The following is a 23,872-nucleotide window of genomic DNA, read 5'->3' as shown; positions in this document are numbered from 1 at the left end:
CCCCATTGGTCACTCCCAGTGGTCACTCAGTGGTCACTCCCCATTCCCAGTGGTCACTCCCAGAGGTCACTCCCCACTCCCATTGGTCACTCCCAGAGGTCCCTCCCCCACTCCCATTGGTCACTCCCAGCGGTCACTCAGCACTCACTCCCCACTCCCATTGGTCACTCCCCATCCCCATTGGTCACTCCCAGTGGTCACTCAGTGGTCACTCCCCACTTCCATTGGTCACTCCCAGAGGTCCCTCCCCCACTCCCATTGGTCACTCCCAGCGGTTGCTCAGTGGTCACTCTCATTGGTCACTCCCATTGGTCACTCCCAGAGGTCCCTCCCTCACTCCCATTGGTCACTCCCAGTGGTCACTCAGTGGTCACTCCCCGCTCCCATTGGTCACTCCCAGAGGTCCCTCCCTCACTCCCATTGGTCACTCCCAGAGGTCCCTCCCCCACTCCCATTGGTCACTCCCATTGGTCACTCAGCGGTCACTCCCATTGGTCACTCAGTGGTCACTCCCCACTCCCATTGGTCACTCAGTGGTCACTCCCTGCTCCCATTGGTCACTCCCAGAGGTCCCTCCCCCACTCCCATTGGTCACTCCCATCGGTCACTCAGCGGTCACTCCTTTCCCAGGGCTATTACCGCCGCACGGCCGCCTACCTGCCCATCCGGCGCCGGGAGCGCCGCGGCGTCTTCGCGGTGCCCATGGTGCACTCCACCTTCCTGCTGGACCTGCGCCGCGAGCGCGCGCGCGACCTGGCCTTCCACCCGCCCCCGCCCGGCTACCGCGGCGCCCTGGACGACATCCTGGTCTTCGCCGCCGCCTGCCGCCACGCCGGTGAGCATGGCACAGGATTGGGTTGGGTTGGGATTGGGATGGGTTGGGATTGGGTTGGGTTAGGTTGGGCTGGGATGGGATGGGATGGGATTGGGACATCCTGGTCTTCGCCGCCGCCTGCCGCCACGCCGGTGAGCACGGCACGGGATTGGGTTGGGATTGGGATGGGTTGGGATTGGGATGGGTTGGGTTGGGTTGGGATGGGATTGGGACATCCTGGTCTTCGCTGCCGCCTGCCGCCATGCCGGTGAGCACGGGATTGGGTTGGGATTGGGATGGGTTGGGTTGGGATGGGATGGGATTGGGACATCCTGGTCTTCGCCGCCGCCTGCCGCCACGCCGGTGAGCGTTGGCATGGGATTGGGTTTGGGTTTGGTTGGGTTGGGTTGGGATTGGGACATCCTGGTCTTCGCCGCCGCCTGCCGCCACGCCGGTGAACGTTGGCATGGGATTGGGTTTGGGATTGTTGGGTTGTGTTGGGATGGGTTGGGTTGGGATGGGTTGGGTTGGGATGGGATTGGGACATCCTGGTCTTCGCCGCCGCCTGCCGCCACGCCGGTGGGCACGGCACGGGATTGGGTTGGGATTGGGATGGGTTGGGATTGGGATGGGTTGGGTTGGGTTGGGATGGGATTGGGACATCCTGGTCTGCGCCGCCGCCTGCCGCCACGCCGGTGGGCACGGCACGGGATTGGGTTTGGGATTGTTGGGTTGGGATGGGATGGGTTGGGTTGGGTTGGGTTGGGATGGGTTGGGATTGGGACATCCTGGTCTTCGCCGCCGCCTGCCGCCACGCTGGTGAGCACGGCACAGGATTGGGTTGGGATGGGTTGGGTTGGGTTGGGATGGGTTGGGTTGGGATGGGTTGGGTTGGGATGGGTTGGGTTGGGATGGTTGGGTTGGGTTGGGCTGGGATTGGAATTGGAATGGGGCTGGGATTTGAGATCGACTTTGGGTGATCCCAACATGGGAGTGACTCCCCCATCCTGATCCTGCTCTGGTCCCATTCCCGATCCCAATCCCAGCGTTCCCAATCCCAGTATCCCTGATCCCATCCACGATCCCAATCCACGATCCCATCCCCGATTCCTTAACCCCAGTCCTGTTATCCCTGATCCTGATCCCAACATTCCCAACATCCCAGGGGTGCAGATGTTCGTGTCCAACCGGGAGCAGTTCGGGTTCCTATCCCTGATCCCATCCCTGATCCCATTCTCGATCCCAACATTCCCAACATTCCTGATCCCAATCCCTGATCCCAATCCCTGATCCCATCCCTGATCCCGACATTCCCGTTATTCCCAACATCCCAGGGGTGCAGATGTTCGTGTCCAACCGGGAACAGTTTGGGTTCCTGCCGGTGCCGCTCCCATCCCTGATCCCATCCCTGATCCCATCCCTGATCCCATCCCTGCTCCCATCCCTGATCCCATCCCTGATCCCATCCCTGATCCCATCCCTGATCCCGACATTCCCGTTATTCCCGATGCCATCCCAGGGGTGCAGATGTTCGTGTCCAACCGGGAGCAGTTCGGGTTCCTGCCGGTGCCGCTCCCATCCCCGATCCCATCCCTGATCCCATCCCTGATCCCAATCCTGATCCCATCCCTGATCCCAATCCCTGATCCCATCCCTGATCCCGACATTCCCGTTATTCCCGATGCCATCCCAGGGGTGCAGATGTTCGTGTCCAACCGGGAGCAGTTCGGGTTCCTGCCGGTGCCGCTGCGCTCCCAGAGCTCCCTGCGGGACGAGGCCGAGAACTTCCTGCACGTCCAGCTGGAGATCATGGGTGAGAGCCCCGCGGATCCCCGCCGATCCCGAGGGATCCCCACGCACCCGGGGCCTCGGGATCGGCCCGAGGGATCCGGGGCCTTGGGGCTGTGGGGCAGGGAAGGATCCCAATGGATCCCAGTGGATCCAGAGCTTTGGGATTGTGGGGCAGGGAAGGATCCCAATGGATCCCAATGGATCCAGGGCCTTGGGATTGTGGGAAGGATGGATCCCAATGGATCCCAAAGAATCCCAAAGGATCCGGGGCCTTGGGGTTGTGGGGCAGGGAAGGATCCCAATGGATCCCAGTGAATCCAGGGCTTTGGGATTGTGGGGCAGGGAAGCATCCCAATGGATCCCAATGGATCCCAATGGATCCCAATGGATCCAGGGCCTTGGGGTTGTGGGATGGATGGATCCCAATGGATCCCAAAGGATCCAGAGCTTTGGGATTCTGGGAACGAAGAATCCCAGTGAATCCCAAAGAATCCCAAAGGATCCGGGGCCTTGGGGTTGTGGGGGAGGGAAGGATCCCAATGGATCCCAGTGGATCCAGAGCTTTGGAATTGTGGGGCAGGGAAGGATCCCAATGGATCCCAGTGGATCCAGAGCTTTGGGATTGTGGGGCAGGGAAGGATCCCAGTGAATCCAGGGCTTTGGGATTGTGGGGCAGGGAAGCATCCCAATGGATCCCAATGGATCCCAATGGATCCAGGGCCTTGGGGTTGTGGGATGGATGGATCCCAATGGATCCCAAAGGATCCAGAGCTTTGGGATTGTGGGAAGGAAGAATCCCAGTGAATCCCAAAGAATCCCAAAGGATCCGGGGCCTTGGGATTGTGGGGAGGATAGATCCCAATGAATCCCAATGGATCCAGAGCCTTGGGATTGTGGGAAGGAAGGATCCCAATGGATCCCAATGGATCCAGGGCCTTGGGGTTGTGAGGGAGGGAAGGATCCCAATGGATCCCAATGGATCCCAATGGATCCCTGGATCGGGGGTTGTAGGGGAGGGAGGGATCCTGGGATGGGACCCCTGGGATTGGGAATTCTTCACCCGCGGGATGGGAAATGTTCCGCTGGGATCTGGGGCTGATTCCCAAGGGATTTGGGTTGGTTCCTGTGGGATTTGGGAACCAATTCCCATGGGATTGAGGGCCCTGATTCCTTTGGGATTTAGGGCCCATTCCCATGGGATTTAGGGCCCTGATTCCTTTGGGATTTAGGGCCCATTCCCATGGGATTTAGGGCCCATTCCCATGGGATTTAGGGCCCATTCCCATGGGATTTAGGGCCCATTCCCATGGGATTTAGGGCCCATTCCCATGGGATTTAGGGCCCTGATTCCTTTGGGATTTAGGGCCCATTCCCATGGGATTTAGGGGCCCATTCCCATGGGATTTAGGGCCCATTCCCATGGGATTTAGGGCCCATTCCAACGGGATTTAGGGCCCATTCCCATGGGATTTGGGGCCCATTCCCATGGGATTTAGGGCCCATTCCCATGGGATTCTCCCGTTCCCACAGTGAAGCTCCCTCCGGCCGAGCCCTCCCCCCACGTGTGGGTCCCTCCCAAGGTCCTGGACAAGCTGGGATTTGATGAGGTGGGAGCCCCTCCCTCGGAATTCCGGCCGGGATCCCCCTCCCCCTCGGGCTCTGGGGCCTTTTCGCTCCTTTTCCTTGGGATTTGGGACCTTTTCCTTCTTTCCCTTGGGATTTGGGGCACTTTCCTTCTTTCCCTTGGGATTTTGGGACCTTTTCCTTCTTTCCCTTGGGATTTGGGGCATTTTCCTTCTTTCCCTTGGGATTTTGGGGCCTTTTCCTTCTTTCCCTTGGGATTTGGGACCTTTTCCTTCTTTCCCTTGGGATTTTGGGGCCTTTTCCTTCTTAATTTCTCGATTTTGGGTGAATCCCCCCAGATTTTGGGTCAATTTCCCCATTTCCCCCCCAGATTTTGGGGTGAATTTCCCCATTTCCCCCCCAGATTTTGGGGTGAATTTCCCCATTTCCCCCCCAGATTTTGGGGTGAATTTCCCCATTTCCCCCCCAGATTTTGGGGTGAATTTCCCCATTTCCCCCCCAGATTTTGGGGTGAATTTCCCCATTTCCCCCCTAGATTTTGGGGTGAATTTCCCCATTTCCCCCCCGATTCGGGCTGAATCCCCCCAATTTTCCCCGTTTCCCCCCCGATTTGGGCTGAATCCCCCCCAATTTGGGGTGAATCCCTCCAATTTCCCCCGTTTCCCCCCCGATTTTGGTGAATCTCCCCAATTTTCCCCATTTCCCCCCAATTTTCCCCATTTCCCCCCTGATTTGGGCTGAATCCCCCCCGATTTGGGTGGAATCCCCCCGATTCAGGCTGAATCCCCCCAATTTTCCCCATTTCCCCCCAATTTTCCCCGTTTTCCCCCCGATTTGGGTGGAATCCCCCCCCGATTTGGGCTGAATTTCCCCCGATTTGGGCGAATCCCCCCAATTTCCCCCGTTTTCCCCCCCCGAATTGGGCTGAATCCCCCCCAATTTGGGCTGAATCCCCCCAGTTTCCCCCGTTTCCCCCCGATTCAGGCTGAATCCCCCCAATTTTCCCCATTTCCACCCCGATTTGGGTGAATCACCCCCAATTTGGGCTGAATCCCCCCTGATTTGGGTGAATCCCCCCAATTTTCCCCATTTCCCCCCCCGATTTGGGCTGAATCCCCCCCAGTTTTCCCCATTTCCCCCCAATTTTCCCCGTTTCCCCCCCAATTCGGGCTGAATCCCCCCCGATTCGGGCTGAATCCCCCCAATTTTCCCCATTTCCCCCCAATTTCCCCCATTTCCTCCCCGATTTGGGGTGACTCCCCCCAGTTTCCCCTGATTTGGGCTGAATCTCCCCAATTTGCCCTGTTTCCCTCCCAATTTCCCCCGTTTCCCCCCCGATTCGGGCTGAATCCCCCCCCGATTTGGGCTGAATCCCCCCAATTTCTCCCATTTCCCCCCCGATTTGGGCTGAATCCCCCCAATTTCTCCCATTTCCCCCCCGATTTGGGCTGAATCCCCCCTGATTTGGGTGAATCCCCCCAGTTTTCCCCGTTTCCCCCCCCATTTGGGCTGAATCCCCCCCGATTTGGGTGAATCCCCCCAATTTTCCCCATTTCCCCCCTGATTTGGGCTGAATCCCCCCCGATTTGGGTGGAATCCCCCCTGATTTGGGCTGAATCCCCCCAATTTTCCCCATTTCCCCCCCGATTTGGGCTGAATCCCCCCAATTTCCCCTAATTCGGGCTGAATCCCCCCTGATTTGGGCTGAATCCCCCCAATTTTCCCCATTTCCCCCCTGATTTGGGTGAATCCCCCCCGATTTGGGCTGAATCCCCCCAATTTCCCCCGTTTCCCCCCTGATTCGGGCTGAATCCCCCCAATTTCCCCCCAGATTTTGGGTGAATCCCCCCCGATTCGGGCTGAATCCCCCCCCGATTTGGGCTGAATCCCCCCAATTTCTCCCATTTCCCCCCCGATTTGGGCTGAATCCCCCCTGATTTGGGTGAATCCCCCCAGTTTTCCCCGTTTCCCCCCCCCATTTGGGCTGAATCCCCCCCGATTTGGGTGAATCCCCCCAATTTTCCCCATTTCCCCCCTGATTTGGGCTGAATCCCCCCCGATTTGGGTGGAATCCCCCCTGATTTGGGCTGAATCCCCCCAATTTTCCCCATTTCCCCCCCGATTTGGGCTGAATCCCCCCAATTTCCCCTAATTCGGGCTGAATCCCCCCTGATTTGGGCTGAATCCCCCCAATTTTCCCCATTTCCCCCCTGATTTGGGTGAATCCCCCCCGATTTGGGCTGAATCCCCCCAATTTCCCCCGTTTCCCCCCCTGATTCGGGCTGAATCCCCCCAATTTCCCCCCAGATTTTGGGTGAATCCCCCCCGATTCGGGCTGAATCCCCCCCCGATTTGGGCTGAATCCCCCCAATTTCTCCCATTTCCCCCCCGATTTGGGCTGAATCCCCCCAATTTCTCCCATTTCCCCCCCGATTTGGGCTGAATCCCCCCTGATTTGGGTGAATCCCCCCAGTTTTCCCCGTTTCCCCCCCCCATTTGGGCTGAATCCCCCCCGATTTGGGTGAATCCCCCCAATTTTCCCCATTTCCCCCCTGATTTGGGCTGAATCCCCCCCGATTTGGGTGGAATCCCCCCTGATTTGGGCTGAATCCCCCCAATTTTCCCCATTTCCCCCCCGATTTGGGCTGAATCCCCCCAATTTCCCCTAATTCGGGCTGAATCCCCCCTGATTTGGGCTGAATCCCCCCAATTTTCCCCATTTCCCCCCTGATTTGGGTGAATCCCCCCCGATTTGGGCTGAATCCCCCCAATTTCCCCCGTTTCCCCCCTGATTCGGGCTGAATCCCCCCAATTTCCCCCCAGATTTTGGGTGAATCCCCCCCGATTCGGGCTGAATCCCCCCCCGATTTGGGCTGAATCCCCCCAATTTCTCCCATTTCCCCCCCGATTTGGGCTGAATCCCCCCAATTTCTCCCATTTCCCCCCCGATTTGGGCTGAATCCCCCCTGATTTGGGTGAATCCCCCCAGTTTTCCCCGTTTCCCCCCCCATTTGGGCTGAATCCCCCCCGATTTGGGTGAATCCCCCCAATTTTCCCCATTTCCCCCCTGATTTGGGCTGAATCCCCCCCGATTTGGGTGGAATCCCCCCTGATTTGGGCTGAATCCCCCCAATTTTCCCCATTTCCCCCCCGATTTGGGCTGAATCCCCCCAATTTCCCCTAATTCGGGCTGAATCCCCCCTGATTTGGGCTGAATCCCCCCAATTTTCCCCATTTCCCCCCTGATTTGGGTGAATCCCCCCCGATTTGGGCTGAATCCCCCCAATTTCCCCCGTTTCCCCCCTGATTCGGGCTGAATCCCCCCAATTTCCCCCCAGATTTTGGGTGAATCCCCCCCGATTCGGGCTGAATCCCCCCCCGATTTGGGCTGAATCCCCCCAATTTCTCCCATTTCCCCCCCGATTTGGGCTGAATCCCCCCTGATTTGGGTGAATCCCCCCAGTTTTCCCCGTTTCCCCCCCCATTTGGGCTGAATCCCCCCCGATTTGGGTGAATCCCCCCAATTTTCCCCATTTCCCCCCTGATTTGGGCTGAATCCCCCCCGATTTGGGTGGAATCCCCCCTGATTTGGGCTGAATCCCCCCAATTTTCCCCATTTCCCCCCCGATTTGGGCTGAATCCCCCCAATTTCCCCTAATTCGGGCTGAATCCCCCCTGATTTGGGCTGAATCCCCCCAATTTTCCCCATTTCCCCCCTGATTTGGGTGAATCCCCCCCGATTTGGGCTGAATCCCCCCAATTTCCCCCGTTTCCCCCCTGATTCGGGCTGAATCCCCCCAATTTCCCCCCAGATTTTGGGTGAATCCCCCCCGATTCGGGCTGAATCCCCCCCCGATTTGGGCTGAATCCCCCCAATTTCTCCCATTTCCCCCCCGATTTGGGCTGAATCCCCCCTGATTTGGGTGAATCCCCCCAGTTTTCCCCGTTTCCCCCCCCCATTTGGGCTGAATCCCCCCCGATTTGGGTGAATCCCCCCAATTTTCCCCATTTCCCCCCTGATTTGGGCTGAATCCCCCCCGATTTGGGTGGAATCCCCCCTGATTTGGGCTGAATCCCCCCAATTTTCCCCATTTCCCCCCCGATTTGGGCTGAATCCCCCCAATTTCCCCTAATTCGGGCTGAATCCCCCCTGATTTGGGCTGAATCCCCCCAATTTTCCCCATTTCCCCCCTGATTTGGGTGAATCCCCCCCGATTTGGGCTGAATCCCCCCAATTTCCCCCGTTTCCCCCCTGATTCGGGCTGAATCCCCCCAATTTCCCCCCAGATTTTGGGTGAATCCCCCCCGATTCGGGCTGAATCCCCCCCCGATTTGGGCTGAATCCCCCCAATTTCTCCCATTTCCCCCCCGATTTGGGCTGAATCCCCCCTGATTTGGGTGAATCCCCCCAGTTTTCCCCGTTTCCCCCCCCATTTGGGCTGAATCCCCCCCGATTTGGGTGAATCCCCCCAATTTTCCCCATTTCCCCCCTGATTTGGGCTGAATCCCCCCCGATTTGGGTGGAATCCCCCCTGATTTGGGCTGAATCCCCCCAATTTTCCCCATTTCCCCCCCGATTTGGGCTGAATCCCCCCAATTTCCCCTAATTCGGGCTGAATCCCCCCTGATTTGGGCTGAATCCCCCCAATTTTCCCCATTTCCCCCCTGATTTGGGTGAATCCCCCCCGATTTGGGCTGAATCCCCCCAATTTCCCCCGTTTCCCCCCTGATTCGGGCTGAATCCCCCCAATTTCCCCCCAGATTTTGGGTGAATCCCCCCCGATTCGGGCTGAATCCCCCCAATTTTCCCCATTTCCTCCCCAATTTCCCCCGTTTCCCCCCGATTCGGGCTGAATCCCCCCAATTTCCCCCGTTTCCCCCCTGATTCGGGCTGAATCCCCCCAATTTCCCCCGTTTCCCCCCCGATTCGGGCTGACTCCCCCCAGTTTCCCCGTTCCCCTCCCCAGGTGTTCCTGATCAACCTGCGGCGCCGCTCGGCGCGCCGGGCGCGGATGCTGCGCTCGCTGCACGAGCTCGGCGTCTCCCCGCAGCTGGTGGAGGCCGTGGACGGCCGGTGAGCCCCGGGGGGGTGGGGAGGAGCCCCCAGACCCCCCCCCCCCAGAATTCCCTTCTGGAACCTTCCGGGCTCCGCAGGGCCCTGAACAGCAGCCAGGTGGAGGCGCTGGGGGTGCGGATGCTGCCGGGATACCGGGACCCCTTCCACGGGAGACCCCTGACCCACGGCGAGGTGGGCTGCTTCCTCAGCCACTTCCGGGTCTGGCAGGAGGTGAGGGGCCCGAAATTTGGGAATTTTGGGAGTTTGGGGTGGGAATTCTGGAATTTGGGGGGTCTGGAAGGATCCAGAAGGTCCAGGGGGTCAGGGAGTCCAAGGAATTCCAAAGGAGCTGCTGCTTCCTCAGCCACTTCCGGGTCTGGCAGGAGGTGAGGGGCCCGAAATTTGGGAATTTTGGGAGTTTGGGGTGGGAATTCTGGAATTTGGGGGGTCTGGAAGGATCCAGGGGGTCAGAGAGTCCAAGGGAGTCCACGGAATTCCAATGGAGCTGCTGCTTCCTCAGCCACTTCCGGGTCTGGCAGGAGGTGAGGGGCCCAAAATTTGGGAATTTTGGGAGTTTGGGGTGGGAATTCTGGAATTTGGGGGGTCTGGAAGGATCCAGAAGGTCCAGGGGGTCAGGGAGTCCAAGGAATTCCAAAGGAGCCGCTGCTTCCTCAGCCACTTCCGGGACTGGCAGGAGGTGAGGGGCCAGAAATTCGGGAATTTGGGGAATTTGGGGTGGGAATTCTGGAATTTGGGGGGTCTGGAAAGATCCAAGGGGTCAGGGAGTCCAAGGGGATCCAGGGAATTCCCAAGGATCCATTCCAAATCCTGGAATTCCCAGGATCCATCCCAAATCCTGGAGTTCCCAGGATCCATCCCAATCCCTGGAATTCCCACGATCCACCCCAATCCCTGGAATTCCCGAGGTCCATCCCAATCCCCGGGATTCCCGGGGTCCATCCCAATCCCTGGAGTTCCCGGGGTCCATCCCAATCCCTGGAATTCCCGGGGTCCATCCCAATCCCTGGAATTCTCGGGGTCCACCCCAATCCCTGGAATTCCTGGGGTCCATCCCAAATCCTGGAATTCCCAGGGTCCATCCCAAATCCTGGAATTCCCGGGATCCATCCCAAATCCTGGAATTCCCACGATCCACCCCAATCCCTGGAATTCCCGGGGTCCATCCCAAATCCTGGAATTCCCAGGATCCATCCCAAATCCTGGAATTCCCGGGGTCCATCCCAATCCCTGGAATTCCCGGGGTCCATCCCAATCCCTGGAATTCCTGGGGTCCATCCCAATCCCTGGAATTCCCGGGGTCCATCCCAAATCCTGGAATTCCCAGGATCCATCCCAAATCCTGGAATTCCCGGGGTCCATCCCAATCCCTGGAATTCCTGGGGTCCATCCCAATCCCTGGAATTCCTGGGGTCCATCCCAAACCCTGGAATTCCCACGATCCATCCCAATCCCTGGAATTCCCGGGGTCCATCCCAATCCCTGGAATTCCCGGGGTCCATCCCAATCCCTGGAATTCCCGGGGTCCATCCCAATCCCTGGAATTCCTGGGGTCCATCCCAATCCCTGGAATTCCCGGGGTCCACCCCAAATCCTGGAATTCCCGGGGTCCACCCAAATCCTGGAATTCCCCGGGTCCATCCCAAATCCTGGAATTCCCCGGGTCCACCCCAATCCCTGGAATTCCTGGGGTCCATCCCAATCCCTGGAATTCCCGGGGTCCATCCCAAATCCTGGAATTCCCAGGATCCATCCCAAATCCTGGAATTCCCGGGGTCCATCCCAATCCCTGGAATTCCTGGGGTCCATCCCAAATCCTGGAATTCCCAGGATCCATCCCAAATCCTGGAATTCCCGGGGTCCATCCCAATCCCTGGAATTCCCGGGGTCCATCCCAATCCCTGGAATTCCCGGGGTCCATCCCAAATCCTGGAATTCCCCGGGTCCATCCCAATCCCTGGAATTCCTGGGGTCCATCCCAAACCCTGGAATTCCCACGATCCATCCCAATCCCTGGAATTCCCGGGGTCCATCCCAATCCCTGGAATTCCCGGGGTCCCCCCCAATCCCTGGAATTCTCGGGGTCCACCCCAAATCCTGGAATTCCCCGGGTCCACCCAAATCCTGGAATTCCTGGGGTCCATCCCAAATCCTGGAATTCCCGGGGTCCATCCCAATCCCTGGAATTCCTGGGGTCCATCCCAATCCCTGGAATTCCCGGGGTCCATCCCAATCCCTGGAATTCCCGGGGTCCATCCCAAATCCTGGAATTCCCGGGGTCCACCCAAATCCTGGAATTCCCCGGGTCCATCCCAAATCCTGGAATTCCCGGGGTCCACCCAAATCCTGGAATTCCCCGGGTCCATCCCAAATCCTGGAATTCCCCGGGTCCACCCCAATCCCTGGAATTCCTGGGGTCCATCCCAATCCCTGGAATTCCCGGGGTCCATCCCAAATCCTGGAATTCCCAGGATCCATCCCAAATCCTGGAATTCCCGGGATCCATCCCAATCCCTGGAATTCCCGGGGTCCATCCCAATCCCTGGAATTCCTGGGGTCCATCCCAAATCCTGGAATTCCCAGGATCCATCCCAAATCCTGGAATTCCCGGGGTCCATCCCAATCCCTGGAATTCCCAGGATCCATCCCAAATCCTGGAATTCCCGGGGTCCACCCAAATCCTGGAATTCCCCGGGTCCATCCCAAATCCTGGAATTCCCCGGGTCCACCCCAATCCCTGGAATTCCTGGGGTCCATCCCAATCCCTGGAATTCCCGGGGTCCATCCCAAATCCTGGAATTCCCAGGATCCATCCCAAATCCTGGAATTCCCGGGGTCCATCCCAATCCCTGGAATTCCTGGGGTCCATCCCAAATCCTGGAATTCCCAGGATCCATCCCAAATCCTGGAATTCCCGGGGTCCATCCCAATCCCTGGAATTCCCGGGGTCCATCCCAATCCCTGGAATTCCCGGGGTCCATCCCAAATCCTGGAATTCCCCGGGTCCATCCCAATCCCTGGAATTCCTGGGGTCCATCCCAAACCCTGGAATTCCCACGATCCATCCCAATCCCTGGAATTCCCGGGGTCCATCCCAATCCCTGGAATTCCCGGGGTCCCCCCCAATCCCTGGAATTCTCGGGGTCCACCCCAAATCCTGGAATTCCCCGGGTCCACCCAAATCCTGGAATTCCTGGGGTCCATCCCAAATCCTGGAATTCCCGGGGTCCATCCCAATCCCTGGAATTCCTGGGGTCCATCCCAATCCCTGGAATTCCCGGGGTCCATCCCAATCCCTGGAATTCCCGGGGTCCATCCCAAATCCTGGAATTCCCGGGGTCCACCCAAATCCTGGAATTCCCCGGGTCCATCCCAAATCCTGGAATTCCCGGGGTCCACCCAAATCCTGGAATTCCCCGGGTCCATCCCAAATCCTGGAATTCCCCGGGTCCACCCCAATCCCTGGAATTCCTGGGGTCCATCCCAATCCCTGGAATTCCCGGGGTCCATCCCAAATCCTGGAATTCCCAGGATCCATCCCAAATCCTGGAATTCCCGGGATCCATCCCAATCCCTGGAATTCCCGGGGTCCATCCCAATCCCTGGAATTCCTGGGGTCCATCCCAAATCCTGGAATTCCCAGGATCCATCCCAAATCCTGGAATTCCCGGGGTCCATCCCAATCCCTGGAATTCCCAGGATCCATCCCAAATCCTGGAATTCCCGGGGTCCATCCCAATCCCTGGAATTCCTGGGGTCCATCCCAATCCCTGGAATTCCCGGGGTCCATCCCAAATCCTGGAATTCCCAGGATCCATCCCAAATCCTGGAATTCCCGGGGTCCATCCCAATCCCTGGAATTCCCGGGGTCCATCCCAATCCCTGGAATTCCTGGGGTCCATCCCAATCCCTGGAATTCCCGGGGTCCATCCCAAATCCTGGAATTCCCAGGATCCATCCCAAATCCTGGAATTCCCGGGGTCCATCCCAATCCCTGGAATTCCCGGGGTCCATCCCAATCCCTGGAATTCCTGGGGTCCATCCCAATCCCTGGAATTCCTGGGGTCCATCCCAAACCCTGAAATTCCCACGATCCATCCCAATCCCTGGAATTCCCGGGGTCCATCCCAATCCCTGGAATTCCCGGGGTCCCCCCCAATCCCTGGAATTCTCGGGGTCCACCCCAAATCCTGGAATTCCCCGGGTCCACCCAAATCCTGGAATTCCTGGGGTCCATCCCAAATCCTGGAATTCCCGGGGTCCATCCCAATCCCTGGAATTCCTGGGGTCCATCCCAATCCCTGGAATTCCCGGGGTCCATCCCAATCCCTGGAATTCCCGGGGTCCATCCCAATCCCTGGAATTCCCGGGGTCCATCCCAAACCCTGGAATTCCCGGGGTCCATCCCAATCCCTGGAATTCCCGGGGTCCATCCCAATCCCTGGAATTCCCGGGGTCCATCCCAAACCCTGGAATTCCCGGGGTCCATCCCAATCCCTGGAATTCCCGGGGTCCATCCCAATCCCTGGAATTCCCGGGGTCGTTCCCAGATCTCGGCGCGGGGCCTGCAGCGCTCGCTGGTGTTCGAGGACGATCTGCGCTTCGAGGTTTTCTTCCGCAGCCGCCTGACGGAGCTGATGGAGCAGCTGGAGGAGGCGGCCGTCGACTGGGACCTCATGTGAGCCTTCATCCTCATCCTCATCCTCATCCCAAAACTCATCCCAATCCCAATCCCTTGGGACCTCCTGTGAGCCTTCATCGTCATCCTCCTCATCCTCATCCCAAAACTCATCCCAATCCCAATCCCTTGGGACCTCCTGTGAGCCTTCATCATCCCCTCATCATCATCCTCATCCCAATTCTCACCCTCATCCCAAAGCTCGTCCCAGTCCTCTGGGATCTCCTGTGAGCCTTCATCCTCCTCTCATCATCCTCATCCTCACCCCACTGCTCCCCATTTCCTGAGGCCCTCTTGGATCCCATTGGGCCCAGTGATCCCAATACCAGTGACCCAAGTGACCCCAGTGACCCCATTGATTCCAGTGACCCCATTGACCCCAATGACCTCATTGATCCCAATGACCCCATTGACTCCATTGACCCCATTGAACCCATTGACTCCATTGAGCCCATTGACTTCATTGATCCCATTGATGGCATTGATCCCAATGACCCCATTGACCCCACTTTACCCATAGATCCCAATGACCCCATTGGTCCCACTTATCCCATTGATCCCAGTGACCCCATTGACCCAAATTATCCCATTAATCCTGTTGACCTCATTCTTCCCATTCATCCCAATGACCCCATTGACCCCATTCATCCCAATGACCCCATTGATCCCAATGACCCATTGACCTCATTCTTCCCATTCATCCCAATGACCCCAATGACCCCATTCATCCCAATGACCCCATTGATCCCAATGACCCATTGACCTCATTCTTCCCATTCATCCCAATGACCCCAATGACCCATTGACCCCATTCATCCCAATGACCAAACTGACCCCAGTGCCCCCACTGATCCCGATGACCCATTGACCTCATTCATCCCATTGATCCCAATGACCCCATTCATCCCAATGACCCATTGACCTCATTCATCCCATTGATCCCAATGACCCCATTCATCCCATTGACCCCATTCATCCCAATGACCAAACTGACCCCAGTGCCCCCATTGATCCCGATGACCCATTGACCTCATTCATCCCATTCATCCCAACGATCCCATTGATCCCATTGACCCCATTGATCTCATTGATCCCAATGACCCCATTGATCCCAATGACCCATTGACCTCAGTGATCCCAATGACCCCATTGATCCCAATGACCCACTGACCTCATTCATCCCAATGATCCCAACGATCCCATTGATCCCATTGACCCCATTGATCTCATTGATCCCAATGACCCCATTGATCCCAATGACCCATTGACCTCATTGATCCCAATGACGCCATTGATCCCAATGACCCACTGACCTCATTCTTACCATTGATCCCAATGACCCCATTGATCCCAATGACCCATTGACCTCATTCTTCCCATTCATCCCAATGACCCAAATGACCCCATTGACCCCAGTGCCCCCATTGATCCCGATGACCCCAATGACCCCATGGAACCCATTCATCCCAATGACCCATTGACCTCATTCATCCCATTGACCCCATTGATCCCAATGACCCAACTGACCCCAGTGCCCCCATTGATCCCGATGACCCATTGACCTCATTCATCCCATTCATCCCAACGATCCCATTGATCCCATTGACCCCATTGATCTCATTGATCCCAATGACCCATTGACCTCATTCTTCCCATTGATCCCAATGACCCATTGACCTCATTCATCCCATTTATCCCAATGACCCCACTGACCCCATTGGTCCCAATGACCCCATTCATCCCAATGACCCCACTGACCCCAGAGTGCCCCCGATGACCCCACTGACCCCGGTGCCCCCACTGATCCCGCTGACCCCAATGCCACCGGTGCCCCCGCTGACCCCGCGCTGTTGGCAGCTACCTGGGCCGGAAGCGGCTGGAGCCGGAGCGCTCGGAGCGCGGCGTGCCCGGCGTGCGGCAGCTGCTGCGCCCGGGCTACTCCTACTGGAGCCTGGGCTACGCGCTGTCCCTGCGCGGCGCCCGCAAGCTCCTGGCCGCCGAGCCCCTGGGCAAGATGATCCCGGTGGACGAGTTCCTGCCCCTCATGTTCGACCGACACCCCAGGTACTGGGACTGGGGCATTTGTGGGATTTGGGGTCAGGGATTTATGGGATTTGTGGGATTTATGGGATACAGGGCTGAGTTCCTGCCCCTCATGTTTGACCGACACCCCAGGTACCGGGATTGGGGGATTTGTGGGATTGGGATCAGGGATTTATGGGATTTGGGAATGTGGGATGTGGGATACAGGGACGAGTTCCTGCCCCTCATGTTCGACCGACACCCCAGGTACTGGGATTTATGGGATTTGTGGGATTTGGGGTCAGGGATTTATGGGATTTGTGGGATTTGTGGGATTGGGAATGTGGGATGTGGGATACAGGGACGAGTTCCTGCCCCTCATGTTCGACCGACACCCCAGGTACTGGGATTGGGGGATTTGTGGGATTTGGGATCAGGGATTTATGGGATTTGTGGGATTTGTGGGATTTGGGGTCAGAGATTTGTGGGATTTATGGGATTGGGAATGTGGATTTATGGGATTTGTGGGATTTATGGGATACAGGGCTGAGTTCCTGCCCTTCATGTTCGACCGACACCCCAGGTACCGGGATTGGGGGATTTGTGGGATTTGGGGTCAGGGATTTGTGGGATTTATGGGATTTATGGGATTGGGAATGTGGATTTATGGGATCTGTGGGATGTGGGATACAGGGATGAGTTCCTGCCCCTCATGTTCGACCGACACCCCAGGTACTGGGATTTATGGGATTTGTGGGATTTGGGATCAGGGATTTATGGGATTTGTGGGATTTGTGGGATTTGGGGTCAGAGATTTGTGGGATTTATGGGATTGGGAATGTGGATTTATGGGATTTGTGGGATTTATGGGATACAGGGCTGAGTTCCTGCCCTTCATGTTTGACCGACACCCCAGGTACTGGGATTGGGGGATTTGTGGGATTTGGGGTCAGGGATTTGTGGGATTTCTGGGATTTGTGGGATTTGGGAATGTGGGATGTGGGATACAGGGACGAGTTCCTGCCCCTCATGTTCGACCGACACCCCAGGTACTGGGATTGGGGGATTTGTGGGATTTGGGATCAGGGATTTATGGGATTTGTGGGATTTATGGGATACAGGGATGAGTTCTTGCCCCTCATGTTGGATCTGTCTCCCAGGTACCAGATTTGTGGGATTTGGGATCATGGATTTGTGGGATTTGGGGTGAGGGATTTATGGCATTGGGAATGTGGGATTTCTGGGATACAGGGACGAGTTCCTGCCCCTCGTGTTCAGCTGGCACCCCAATTTCCCCCATTTTTCCCCATTTTCCCCCCATTTTCCCCATTTTTTCCCATTTCCTCCCCATTTTCCCTTTTTTTTTCCCATTTTTCCCTATTTTCCCCCCATTTCTCCCATTTTCCCCCCATTTCTCACCATTTTCCCCCCATTTCCCCCATTTTTCCCCATTTCCCCCCCATTTCTCCCCATTTTCCCCCCATTTCTCCCCATTTTCCCCCCATTTCTCCCCCTTTTTTCCCCATTTCCACCCCATTTTTCCCCATTTTCCCCCATTTCCCCCCATTTCCCCCCCCATTTTCCCCGTTTTTTCCCATTTCCTCCCCATTTTCCCTTTTTTTTCCCATTTCCCCCCATTTTTCCCCATTTTCCCCCCATTTTCCCCCATTTTCCCCCCATTTCCCCCCCTTTTTCCCCCATTTCTCCCCATTTCCCCCATTTCTCCCCCTTTTTCCCCCATTTTTCCCCATTTCCCCCCATTTTCCCATTTTCCCCCATTCTCACCCCAATCCCCCCATCCCCCCCCCTCCAGCCCCGAGTATTCCCGGCACTTTTCCCGGCGGGACCTTCTGGCGTTTTCCGCGGAGCCGCTGCTGCTCTTCCCCACGCACTACACGGGGGAGCCCGGCTACGTCAGCGACACCGAGAGCCCCCCCCGAGCCCCCCGAGGGGCAGCCACCCCCCCGGGAATCCCGCAATTCCCAAGCCCGGAGCCCCCCCGGAGCCCCCCGAGCCCTGGCAGGAGAGGAGGAGGAGGAGGAGGAGGAGGAGGAATTCCACTGGGAATCCCGGAATTCCCAACCCCGGCACCACAGCGACGCCCGCAGACGAGCTCTGACCCCCAAAGTATCCCGGGAATTTGGGGTGGAATTCCCAGCCCTGGAACCCCCCCGAAATTTGGGATTTTTGGGGGAAAATTCCCATGGGAATTCCAGAATTCCCTACCCCAGAGCCCCCCAAAATTTGGGATTTTGGGGAAAAATTCCCTCAGGAATCCTGGAATTCCCAAACATTGGAAACCCCCCAAAATTTGGGATTTTTGGAGAAAAATTCCCTCGGGAATCCCAGAAATCCCAGCCCCAGAGCCGCCAGAAATTTGGGATTTTGGGGAAAAATTCCCATGGGAATCCCGGAATTCCCAAGCCCGGAGCCCCCCGGAGCCCCCCGAGCCCTGGCAGGAGGAGGAGGAGGAGGAGGAGGAGGAGGAATTCCCCTGGGAATCCCGGAATTCCCAACCCCGGCACGACAGCGACGCCCGCGACGAGCTCTGACCCCCAGATTATCCCGGGAATTTGGGGTGGGGAGGAATTCCCAGCCCTGGAACCCCCCCAAAATTTGGGGTTTTTGGGGAAAAATTCCCATGGGAATTCCGGAATTCCCAACCCCAGAGCCCCCCAAAAATTCAGGATAATGGGGAGGAAGAATTCCTGTGGGAATCCTGGAATTCCCAACTCCAGAGCCCCCAGAAATTTGGGATTGGGAAAAATTCCCGTGGGAATCCCGGAATTCCCAACCCCGGCACGACAGCGACGCCCGCGATGAGCTCTGACCCCCAAATTATCCCGGGAATTTGGGGTGGAATTCCCAGCCCTGGAACCCCCCCAAAATTTGGGATTTTGGGGAAAAATTCCCATGGGAATCCCGGAATTCCCAAGCCCAGAGCCCCCCGGAGCCCCCCGAGCCCTGGCAGGAGGAGGAGGAGGAGGAGGAGGAGGAATTCCTGTGGGAATCCCGGAATTCCCAACCCCGGCACGACAGCGACGCCCGCGACGAGCTCTGACCCCCAGATTATCCCGGGAATTTGGGGTGGGGAGGAATTCCCAGCCCTGGAACCCCCCCAAAATTTGGGGTTTTTGGGGAAAAATTCCCATGGGAATTCCAGAATTCCCAACCCCAGAGCCCCCCAAAAATTCGGGATAATGGGAAGGAAGAATTCCTGTGGGAATCCCGAAATTCCCAACTCCAGACCCCCCAAAAATTTGGGATTTTGGGGAAAAATTCCCATGGGAGTTCCAGAATTCCCAATCCCAAACCCCCCCAAAAATTTGGGATTTTGGGGGAAAATTCCCATGGGAATTCCAGAATTCCCAACCCCAGAGCCCCCAGAAATTTGAGATTTTGGGGAAAAATTCCCTCAGGAATCCTGGAATTCCCAAACATGGAAACCCCCCAAAATTTGGGATTTTTGGAGAAAAATTCCCTCGGGAATCCCAGAAATCCCAACCCCAGAGCCCCCAGAAATTTGGGATTTTGGGGAAAAAATTCCTGTGGGAATCCCGGAATTCCCAACCCCAGAGCCCCCCAGAAATCTGGGATTTTTGGGAAAAAATTCCTGTGGGAATCCCGGAATTCCCAACCCCCGGCACGACAGCGACGCCCGCGACGAGCTCTGACCCCCCAAATTATCCCGGGAATTTGGGGTGGGGAGGAATTCCCAGCCCTGGAACCCCCCCAAAATTTGGGGTTTTGGGGGAAAAAATTCCCATGGGAATTCCGGAATTCCCAACCCCAGAGCTCCCCCAAAATTCGGGATAATGGGGAGGAAGAATTCCTGTGGGAATCCCGGAATTTCCAACCCCAGAGCCCCCAGAAATTTGGGATTTTGGGGAAAAAATTCCCATGGGAATTCTGGAATTCCCAACCACAGAGCACCCAAAATTTGGGGTTTTGGGGAAAAATTCCTGTGGGAATCCGGGAATTCCCAACTCCAGAGCCCCCAGAAATTTGGGATTTTGGGGAAAAATTCCTGTGGGAATCCGGGAATTCCCAACTCCAGAGCCCCCAGAAATTTGGGATTTTGGGGAAAAATTCCTGCGGGAATCCCGGAATTCCCAACCCCGGCATGACAGCGACGCCCACGACGAGCTCTGCCCCCCAAAGTATCCCGGGAATTTGGGGTGGGGAGGAATTCCCAGCCCTGGAACCCCCCCGAAATTTGGGATTTTGGGGGAAAAATTCCCATGGGAATCCCAGAATTCCCAACTCCAGAGCCCCCCAAAATTTGGGATTTTCCGGGAAAAATTCCCACGGGAATTCTGGAATTCCCAACCCCAGAGCACCCAAAATTTGGGATTTTGGGGAAAAATTCCCGTGGGAATCCCGGAATTCCCAAGCCCAGAGCCCCCCGGAGCCCCCCGAGCCCTGGCAGGAGGAGGAGGAGGAGGAGGAGGAGGAGGAGGAGGAATTCCCCTGGGAATCCCGGAATTCCCAACCCCGGCACCACAGCGACGCCCGCGACGAGCTCTGACCCCCCAAAGTATCCCGGGAATTTGGGGTGGGGGAGGAATTCCCAGCCCTGGAACCCCCCCAAAATTTGGGGTTTTGGGGGGAAAAATTCCCATGGGAATTCCAGAATTCCCAACCCCAGAGCCCCCCAAAATTTGGGATAATGGGGAGGAAGAATTCCTATGGGAATCCCGGAATTCCCAACCCCAGAGCCCCCCCAAAATTTGGGGTTTTCCGGGAAAAATTCCTGTGGGAATCCCGGAATTCCCAACCTCAGAGCCCCCCAAAATTTGGGGTTTTTGGGCAAAAATTCCCATAGGAATTCCAGAATTCCCAACCCCAGAAATTTGGGAATTTTGGGGAAAAATTCCCATGGGAATCCTGGAGCCCCCAGAAATTTGGGGTTTTTGGGGAAAAATTCCCATGGGAATCCCGAAATTCCCAGGCTCAGAGCCCCCCAGAAATTTGGGGTTTTTGGGGAAAAATTCTCATAGGAATTCCAGAATTCCCAACCGCAGAGCCCCCAGAAATTTGGGGATTTTTGGGGAAAGATTCCCGTGGGAATCCCAGAATTCCCAACTACAGAGCCCCAGAAATTTGGGATTTTTGGGGAAAAATTCCTGCGGGAATCCCGGAATTCCCAACCCCGGCACGACAGCGACGCCCGCGACGAGCTCTGACCCCCAGATTATCCCGGGAATTTGGGGAGGAATTCCCAGCCCTGGAACCCCCCCAAAATTTGGGATTTTCCGGGAAAAATTCCCATGGGAATTCCAGAATTCCCAACCCCAGAGCCCCCCAAAAATTTGGGGTTTTCCGGGAAAAATTCCTGTGGGAATCCCAGAATTCCCAGGCTCAGAGCCCCCAGAAATTTGGGATTTTGGAGAAAAATTCCTGTGGGAATTCCAGAATTCCCAACCCCAGAGCCCCCAGAAATTTGGGGTTTTTGGAGAAAAATTCCCATGGGAATCCTGGAATTCCCAAACATGGAAACCCCCAAAATTTGGGGTTTTTGGGGGAAAAATTCCCATGGGAATTCCAGAATTCCCAACCCGAGAGCCCCCCAAAATTTGGGATTGGGAAAAATTCCCATGGGAATCCTGGAATTCCCAACTCCAGAGCCTCCCCGAAATTTGGGGTTTTTGGGGAAAAATTCCCATGGGAATCCCGAAATTCCCAGGCTCAGAGCCCCCAGAAATTTGGGATTTTGGAGAAAAATTCCTGTGGGAATTCCAGAATTCCCAACCCCAGAGGCCCCAGAAATTTGGGGTTTTTGGAGAAAAATTCCCATGGGAATTACAGAATTCCCAACCCCAGAGCCCCCAAAAATTTGGGATAATGGGGAGGAAGAATTCCTATGGGAATCCCGGAATTCCCAACCCCAGAGCCCCCCAAAATTTAGGATTTTGGGGAAAAATTCCCATGGGAATCCCGGAATTCCCAAACATGGAAACCCCCAAAATTTGGGGTTTTTGGGCAAAAATTCCCATAGGAATTACAGAATTCCCAACCCCAGAGCCCCCAGAAATTTGGGATTTTTGGGGAAAAATTCCTGTGGGAATCCCGGAATTCCCAACTCCAGAGCCCCCAAAATTTAGGATTTTTGGGGAAAAATTCCCATGGGAATTCCAGAATTCCCAACCCCAGAGCCCCCAGAAATTTGGGATTTTGGGGAAAAATTCCTGTGGGAATCCCGGAATTCCCAACCCCAGAGCCCCCAGAAATTTGGGATTTTGGGGAAAAAATTCCTGTGGGAATCCCGGAATTCCCAACCCCGGCACCACAGCGACGCCCGCGATGAGCTCTGACCCCCAAAGTATCCCGGGAATTTGGGGTGGGGAGGAATTCCCAGCCCTGGAACCCCCCAAAATTTGGGATTTCGGGGAAAAATTCCCATGGGAATTCCAGAATTCCCAACCGGAGAGCCCCCAGAAATTTGGGATTTTCTGGGAAAAATTCCCATGGGAATTCCAGAATTCCCAACCCCAGAGCCCCCCAAAATTTGGGGTTTTCTGGGAAAAATTCCCATGGGAATCCTGGAATTCCCAAACATGGAAACCCCCAAAATTTGGGGTTTTTGGGCAAAAATTCCCATAGGAATTACAGAATTCCCAACCCCAGAAATTTGGGATTTTGGGGAAAAATTCCCATGGGAATCCCAAAATTCCCACCAGCGACGCCCGCGACGAGCTCGGACCCCAAAATTCCCCAAAATTTGGGGTTTTTTATTCCCAAATAAAGTTTTCTATTTTTATTTTTAATCCTGGTTTGGGTTTTTTTTTCTTTTCCCGCCCCTCCCACTTTTTTTATTCCCAAATAAAATTTTCAGGTTTATTTTTTTAAAGTTTTTATTTTTATTATTTTTTAACCCCAGTTTGGGGATTTTTTTTCACCCTCCCCCTCCGGGTGGTTTTTGGGTTTTTTTTGGGATTTTGGGATCTTTGGGAGTTTGGGATGGTCCTTGGGGGAGAGGGAAACTGAGGCAGGGAAAACCTACAAAAATTTGGGGAAAATCCCCCAAAATTCAGGTGAAAAAAACCCCAAAATTCAGGGGAAAAAACCTCAAAATTCGGGGAAAATACCCCAAAATTCAGGAGGAAAAAACCCCAAAATTTGGGGGAAAAAAACCCTCAAAATTTGGGGAAAATTCCCCAAAATTTGGGGAAAAAAACCCCAAAATTCAGGGGAAAAAACCTCAAAATTTGGGGAAAATCCCCCAAAATTCAGGAGGAAAAAAACCCCCAAAATTCAAGAGAAAACCCCAAAAATTTGGGGAAAAAATCCCCAAAAATTCAGGAGAAAATCCCCCAAGATTTGGGGAAAATGCCCCAAAATTCAGGAAAAAGAAACCCCAAAATTTGGGGGAAAATCCCCCAAAATTCAGGAGAAAACCCCCCAAAATTTGGGGAAAAAAACCCCAAAATTCAGGGGAAAAAACCTCAAAATTTGGGGAAAATCCCCCAAAATTTGGTGAAAAACTCCCAAAAATTGAGGGGAAAATGCCCCAAAATTCAGGGGAAAAAACCCCAAAAATCAGGAGAAAAAAACCCCAAAATTTGGGGGAAAATCCCCAAAATTCCCAAATTTAATTCCCAAAATTTGGCTTCAAAAAATAAAAAAAAAAAAGGGAAACTGAGGCACGAGGGGATTTTGGGGGAAATTTTGGGGTTTTTGGGGGGAATATTTGGGTTTTTTGGGGAGGATTTTGGAGGAATTTTTTGGAGATTTTGGGGGGAATTTTGGAAGAATTTTTGGGGAGATTTTGGGGTTTTTTGGGGAATTTTTGGGGGGATTTTGGGGGAATTTTGGGGGAATTTTTTGGGGGGGTTTGGGGAAATTTCCGGGGGACTTTTGGGGGTTTTTGAGGAATTTTTGGGGGAATTTTGGGGTTTTTTGGGGGGGA

At 55.5% G+C, this 23,872-nt stretch overlaps 2 protein-coding genes and 1 long non-coding RNA gene across 5 annotated transcripts in view; 2 read left to right on the top strand and 1 right to left on the bottom strand.

Annotated features, from left to right (window-relative positions):
- LOC132340941 (procollagen galactosyltransferase 1-like) overlaps window positions 1–19,494 on the top strand; it is a 28,644-nt gene extending 9,150 nt beyond the window's left edge. Inside the window, exons 5-13 of one of the 3 annotated variants that reach the window (XR_009490031.1) lie at window positions 631–835; window positions 2,508–2,627; window positions 4,136–4,212; window positions 9,157–9,263; window positions 9,344–9,476; window positions 13,814–13,941; window positions 15,799–16,005; window positions 17,777–19,093; window positions 19,360–19,494. Coding sequence is in view for 2 of the 3 variants with exons in the window: in XM_059872162.1 (XP_059728145.1) it covers window positions 631–835; window positions 2,508–2,627; window positions 4,136–4,212; window positions 9,157–9,263; window positions 9,344–9,476; window positions 13,814–13,941; window positions 15,799–16,005; window positions 17,777–18,515 (1,716 nt within the window). In the remaining variant the exon portion in view is untranslated. Of the gene's footprint in view, window positions 1–630; window positions 836–2,507; window positions 2,628–4,135; window positions 4,213–9,156; window positions 9,264–9,343; window positions 9,477–13,813; window positions 13,942–15,798; window positions 16,117–16,230; window positions 16,588–17,776; window positions 19,170–19,359 lie in introns of those variants that run through there. The other 2 variants (XM_059872162.1, XM_059872163.1) reach the window with 2 other exon arrangements.
- Window positions 19,495–20,859: 1,365 nt separating this feature from the next.
- On the top strand, window positions 20,860–22,730 carry LOC132340968 (uncharacterized). The gene is made up of 2 exons (XM_059872226.1): window positions 20,860–21,722; window positions 22,461–22,730. Exons 1-2 carry the CDS (start codon window positions 20,893–20,895, stop codon window positions 22,564–22,566), a joined length of 936 nt encoding a protein of 311 aa, XP_059728209.1. The 5' UTR covers window positions 20,860–20,892; the 3' UTR covers window positions 22,567–22,730.
- A 69-nt stretch (window positions 22,731–22,799) lies between these two features.
- On the bottom strand, window positions 22,800–23,864 carry LOC132340997 (uncharacterized). Its single transcript, XR_009490058.1, has 2 exons — window positions 23,164–23,864; window positions 22,800–23,030 (listed from the first exon to the last, which is right to left on the bottom strand). It is a non-coding gene; the product is annotated as an uncharacterized LOC132340997 (long non-coding RNA).
- Window positions 23,865–23,872: the final 8 nt, after the last annotated feature.

The sequence above is a fragment of the Haemorhous mexicanus genome, chromosome 34, assembly GCF_027477595.1.
Source record: "Haemorhous mexicanus isolate bHaeMex1 chromosome 34, bHaeMex1.pri, whole genome shotgun sequence".
Taxonomy (NCBI): domain Eukaryota; kingdom Metazoa; phylum Chordata; class Aves; order Passeriformes; family Fringillidae; genus Haemorhous; species Haemorhous mexicanus.
The sequence above is the reverse complement of the archived record's forward strand: the minus strand, read 5'-3'. Positions and strand labels throughout refer to the sequence as shown.

Coding starts and splice junctions, on each gene's coding strand:
- LOC132340968 (XM_059872226.1), top strand. CDS start 20,893: ATGGGAATCCCGAAATTCCCAGGCTCAGAGCCCCCCAGAAATTTGGGG. Junction 21,723..22,460: donor CAGAATTCCCAACCCCAGAG/GCCCCAGAAATT, acceptor CCAACCCCAGAG/CCCCCCAAAATTTGGGGTTT.